This window comes from Hippocampus comes, unplaced genomic scaffold (assembly GCF_001891065.2).
Source record: "Hippocampus comes isolate QL1 unplaced genomic scaffold, H_comes_QL1_v1.1 scaffold244, whole genome shotgun sequence".
Lineage (NCBI taxonomy): Eukaryota > Metazoa > Chordata > Actinopteri > Syngnathiformes > Syngnathidae > Hippocampus > Hippocampus comes.
The window spans coordinates 174,879-180,749 of record NW_017805495.1 but is presented as its reverse complement, the minus strand read 5'-3'; the positions used below and the strand labels follow the sequence as shown (position 1 = coordinate 180,749).

The following is a 5,871-nucleotide window of genomic DNA, read 5'->3' as shown; positions in this document are numbered from 1 at the left end:
TCCTACGTCGTACAATTAAAAAAAAAAAAAAAAGTATACTTGTCTTTTGAAATTGTATTTACTTTTTTCTGTTTTTAATAAATGATTATGCAATATATATATATATATATATATATATATATATATATAATATAAACAATATGCCACAACTTTAGAATATGGGAAGCAATGCTTTGAAAACAGCTGGCAGTGAAAGAGTTAATTAGACTGCATCTCTTCCAGTAGATTTTAGTGCTGCCTGGCCTGTTGCGACATTACGTACCTTGGAGGCACGCAACACTAAACTCAGAGAGCAATGAACCGCAATATAGCGGGAGTAACACTAAATATCTGAAAATCACATCTCCCCCACCACGCACGCCCCACATTCTAAAATGGCCTGTGTTTATTTTTAATCAGGGTGAGAAACCCTCGACTGAACCAATCAGACTACAGCGGGCGGAGCTAAGGAATAAACGAAGCCGGCATACCTGCGACCTGTGCGACAAGGTGATCATCGGCGACCTGGAGTGGGCCGGTAAGACCCCCTTGACGCAGTCAACCACACGCAATACATTACACACATTCGAGGCCGCGTTGACTTTTTAATCATGCCGGGCCAAATGAGCTTCGTTAAGGCGGCGTCACGTGTAGCTCTCTGCCCTGCAGCTCACCTCAAGTCCAAGAAGCATCACTTCCACGTTAGGAAGAAGCTCAAGTCTGATGGCGCGGGTCACAATGGCGTTCAGCGTCGCGTTTCGCTTCCCGCGTTAGACACGCAGACTCGGACAAACCCGTCGGACTCCTCAAAGGACACCAACGCAGCACACTAAGAAAGCGGCTTTGACTTTTCAAAAAAAAACCAAAAACGTCCGTAGACAGTCCTACGAAGTCCATCAAGCATGGTTCCACTTGGACCTGTTTTTTGTATTTCTGATGGAAATACATGGCACTACATTTTCTTGGTGCTGCCCATGCCAACATTTCCATGAGACGCTGCTTTCAATTGGAACATTTGTATTTCACAGTTCATCACGGAAACTGTTTGGATTCAGTCCGAGCTCGGATTATTTTTTTGCTTCACGATTTTGTGGAAAAGCGCACTACAGATACATTATACGGACAAAGGTTATTTGAACATTACAGTTACAGGAACTGTGGAGAAATGGAAGAAAATATGTTCCCACCCTCTCTTTTTTTTCATGGGGTTTTGGAGCAAATCTGACCATTGTTTTACTGAAAATAATGTTTTTGTAAGGTGCATACCAAGGGAGATTATGCACTCTCCGGACATAAATATGTTGACCTTTGGATGAAAGACCTACTGGACCTGTGACAGGAGGAAAATACAATGTTGGGAGCACTACATCTTAAACTTTGGAGCAAGCTTTATTTTCGACTTGCATTTTTTTTATTATTATTTTTTTTTTTGTGGACACTGCAATTACAGACCATACGCTACTTGGACACCTGGCCGTTACATCAAGAGGAAGTGAAAAAAAATCCAAGTCCCTCCCCTCCAGACATAGACTTGTCTTTGTTTTGTTGCAGAATTACAATTTCAAAAGAACCAATTAGTCCCTGCTTCATTAATTGATCAATAGGTGTATCTGAAGAAATAATGTGCCTTACTTGCATCATTTTTTTGGTTGCTCCTATTGTCCGTCAAATCTTTTAATTTATATTGTAATTACATTTTAACCCTGTGGGTTTTGGAAAATTTAATAAAAAATATATATACATATATCCGCGTCACTCGTCATTAATGTGTTATTGTCGAAAGAAAAAAAAAACAAGTATTTTCACAAAGCTGGCAGCAGTGTGCTACGCACAAATCCTGACAAAGTACAGAGTGACCAGTATGTGTGCTACACGAAAGCCTGAAAAAGAAGCACACTGAGAGAATTGAACACATCTTTCACCCTTGCCATATACGGTACATCCACATTTTCCACAAATCAACAAAGTTGTTAAACAACTTCCTTGGCAGAGGTAATCGGCCTTTGTCGCGCTTTTTAACGGCTCTTTTTTGTGCGATCACCCCCTTGACTGCGGCCTTTGTCTTACTCTCAATTGAGTTGTCACACGCGAGTCGTCGGTCAAGTCTGCGAGGTGAGAGAGTTTTCCCGGCAGTGATCGCAACGTCTTTGTTTGTCCGGCTTACACAATACCTGGCGTGCGCCCAGAGCGGTTTTCTTTTTGGCACTCCTGTTCGCTCTCATCACCTGTGGCGTCGCCCCCATCCCCTACCCCCTCCACTTCCCTACTTTTCACCCCATCACCTCACACCTCGACCGCATGACTCCAAACATTTCCGAGTGGTGTTGTAGCTGTAAATAAGCGTGTCTGTCCTACTTTGAAAAACTGGGTCAGGCCTCAAGCTGAGCCTTCGCAGTACAGTACAGTACAGTAATATAAGATGCCTACTGTGGTCTTAATAGCTCAATGACAAATTGTAAATACACCGGCTTCTTACGCCTGTGGACAAAATTGTTGGTACCCCCTCTGTTAATGAACGAAAACCTCACAGGTGGTGGTAAAAATTAAATGAAAGCTAACCAGTGAAAATCTTTGTATTGTGGTCAAACAATGTTGTTTTTTTTTTTTTGTTTTTTTGTTTTTTTTGTTGTTTTTTTAAATACAAACTCTTGAAGCAGGCCTGTAACATGTCCACTTCTTTGGTGACATGGTGCGTACCACATTAAATATGGACCAGAGGAAGCGATTGATTGCATTGTCTCAGTAGATTAGAAAGAAAATTATAGGCAGGCATGTTAAAGGTAAATGCTATATAAGACCATTACCAAGCAGCTTGTTCCTCATATGACAGTTGCACGTATTATTCCGAAATTTAACATCCATTGGACTGTCGCCAATCTCCGTGCAGGCGGCTGCAGGAAGAAAGTCAAATCAAAGAGAGAGTATAAATGGTAAAAAGACGGCAGGGCAACCTCGAAAGAAATGAAAGTTGAACTCGAAGGTTAGTGTCAGATCAGATCGCACCATCCGTCATTGTTTGAGCCAACACTTATTCCGTGTGTATGCAACGTTTCCATTCTTCCCCTGCTAATTGCTGATTGACTTCTTACAAATTCAACAATTTGGTGCCATTTTGTGGAATCTCGGGGGCCAATGAACTATGTTGAAGTGAAGGGAGGGACTATAATTATACAGGCCACAGATCTAACAGGCAATCAAAAATGCACACAAGCTTTACTCACAAAGAAATACGTTTGTGGGTTTTATAGATAGCAAGCCCCAGCCAATTGCATTTTCACTTGTGAAGACAGCACTTCGTTGCCAAGGCAGAGATTTGAACTGACATTGTGCTATGCGACGCAGATCCGTGCATGTGGTGTCTCGAAAAATGCTGGATATTCACCCAGCCTTCCTCCAGAAAAAAAATAAGTCAGGATTCAGGGGACATTCAGAACCTCACGGAGTCGACGGCGAACAAAAGATTCACTTGACTGTGTAATTTTACGCTTGCGGGATGGGCGGGCGCTGCAGGGAACAATCAAAAGCATTACTTCCTTGGCGGAGGTAACAAAGGTCCCCCATGCAACAGCCTTTTCATAACTCTCTTGTGGATCCGTCTCTTTTCCTTCCTCCTGTTGGATGCTTTTTGTATATCCAAACTTGGTAGCCACTTTGCCTCCACCCCCCCCTCCCCTCCCCCCATCCTTTCCCCTCTCTTCTGCTGTGTTTGTATTTGTCACGTCGTACATCATGTTCCCATTTTTGAGTCTTTGAATTCATTCAGTCGTGTGATGTGCTGTTAAGTACTTTTTTTAAGGACTAGTGGATGGGTATCCTACCAGCTGGTTTGTTGTGACACCTTCAGGCATTTACAAAAATAAATAAAAAGAGGCTGGAGTTGTTCATTGACACAAGGACTGACCTGAACATGCCCCTGCAGGAGAGGGGGGTGAATAAAAGTAGCGCAGCATGCTAGGTCACAAGGCTAATTAGTCATTTGCACAGCCCGACGCAGTGAATCTCTGCGCTCAACTTAAATAACCTCTCAGTTTAAGACTCTCACAAGTCCACTTATGGCAAATCTTGTGGCATTTACTGCTGCATTCATTAGACCAGACAGTACTGTGTTATAGCAACTCGGCGTACGCTCACAGGACATACGCACTTTCCTGCTCTGAATTGCGATTGACTCAGCCTAGGTCGTTTTCTTTTGTTTTTTTTTGTGTCTCGGGTTGCAAGCAGAAATTTGACTTGCAAGTGCTAGCTTCACAAGCAGCCGCAGTTGGGTGAATAATATTTGATTAATTGGGTATCAGAATTGTGTTCTGCCAAATATTGGAATTTGCATCAGCCTAAGGAAATCCATATCGCTTGGGCTACACTCGCAAGCACATATTCTTTATCCTCTGTAGAAAACATAGAAAATATCTTTTTTGCATCTTCGTCGAGTCATTCACCCGGGTTTCTCGGTGTCGTCTTTGTGTATCATACGGCACCTCGGCTGCCACACCAGAATGAGCAGCACAATTGCGAATTGATGCTCTTATAACTGCACGGAAAAAATAACTGGGAATCAGTTCCCTCCTTCCAAGATTAATATTGAAACGATAAAAAGTATATTGAATTATTATGACTTTTTAGAAGACAAAACACTAATGGAGTGCTATTTCTCTTCACTTTTTTGGCAGTTGGATTGTTTCTATAGGTGGGACCCGCGGGGGCGGGGAGGGGGGGCTGCCTGCCGGCTGACTGGTTATGCAACGTGTGGCTGCAGCTTATAGGATGCTTATTACGCGTCTAGTCGGTTTGCCCTGGATTTTTGGCTCGGGCGTCTGGCTTTTTGAAGCAGCCAACATATATCACAGACAGCCTATGGTGTAGACGCTCATGTTATGTAACACATCATACACGCACCAGATGCCTAAATGTTTTTTTTTCCCCCTATTACAGTTGTAGAATTTCCAAACAGATTTAAAGACAATCAGGAAAAATGTGTTCACACACACACACACACACACACACACACACACACACACACACACACACACACACAAAAAATGATGCGTCAAGCCAGTCGTACACTTGTTGGGGATTTGACTGCACCCATTCGGCCTGGGATAGTAATGTGCCATCCAGTGATTGAGCGTCCAGGTAATTTGAAGTTAATCCCAATCTCTAATCCCATCCCGCTAAACACTCTCTGCCATCTGGCCCCGGCGAGACGAGCAAACGTGCTGACACGCACCGAGGCCTCCCAGAAGAGGCTAATTGTCGAGTCGGTATTTACGCGCTCTCTTGATATGGCGACTGACCGTAATAATGAGGATCAGATTAATACGAATACAAATGAACCTGCATAAAGGTGGCTGGGTGGGGTACGTGGGTAGAGGTGTGTGTGGATGTCATTTTCCGTTGCCTGTGTGTTTTGGGGTGCGTGTGCTCATGTATTTGGTTGTGCGTTTTTGGGTATGAAGGTGATTTTGTCTGTTTGTGTGTATGTTTCATTGTTTGGGTTTTTTGGTGTGTGTTAGTATGTTTTGTATGTATGTTTGTGGGGGTTTTTTTTTTGGAGTGTGTTTCATTTGTACGTAGACATTCCTCATCATTCATACTTGACACCATTCTCTCATTTACAGCCTTTGAAACATTGATGTGCGCGTGTGTGTGCGCACATTTTACAGTCCTATCAGGAAGTTGCATAACTGCACGGGAAACACAACACTCTCAGGTGTGACTTCTTCCGTTTGTGTGTGTGTGTGTGTGTGTGTGTGTGTGTGTGTGCATGCTTCCTTCATTGTATGCATTACCGATTACACACACGCACACACACCAATGTCTTTTTACCGTCCCCATGAAGTGTGATGTATGCATCCAAGTGCAGGTTATCATTTATTGATGTGTGTGCGCGTGTGT

The 5,871-nt window shown here is 43.1% G+C and overlaps 1 protein-coding gene across 2 annotated transcripts in view; it reads left to right on the top strand.

Moving 5' to 3' along the window:
* Positions 1-1,713, top strand: part of trit1 (tRNA isopentenyltransferase 1) — a 24,817-nt gene extending 23,104 nt beyond the window's left edge. For both annotated transcript variants that reach the window (XM_019876306.1, XM_019876307.1), the window contains 2 exons: positions 400-517; positions 649-1,713. In XM_019876306.1, the coding sequence (XP_019731865.1) occupies positions 400-517; positions 649-812 (282 nt within the window). In that variant the 3' untranslated portion in view covers positions 813-1,713. The remainder of the gene's footprint in view (positions 1-399; positions 518-648) is intronic.
* Positions 1,714-5,871: the final 4,158 nt, after the last annotated feature.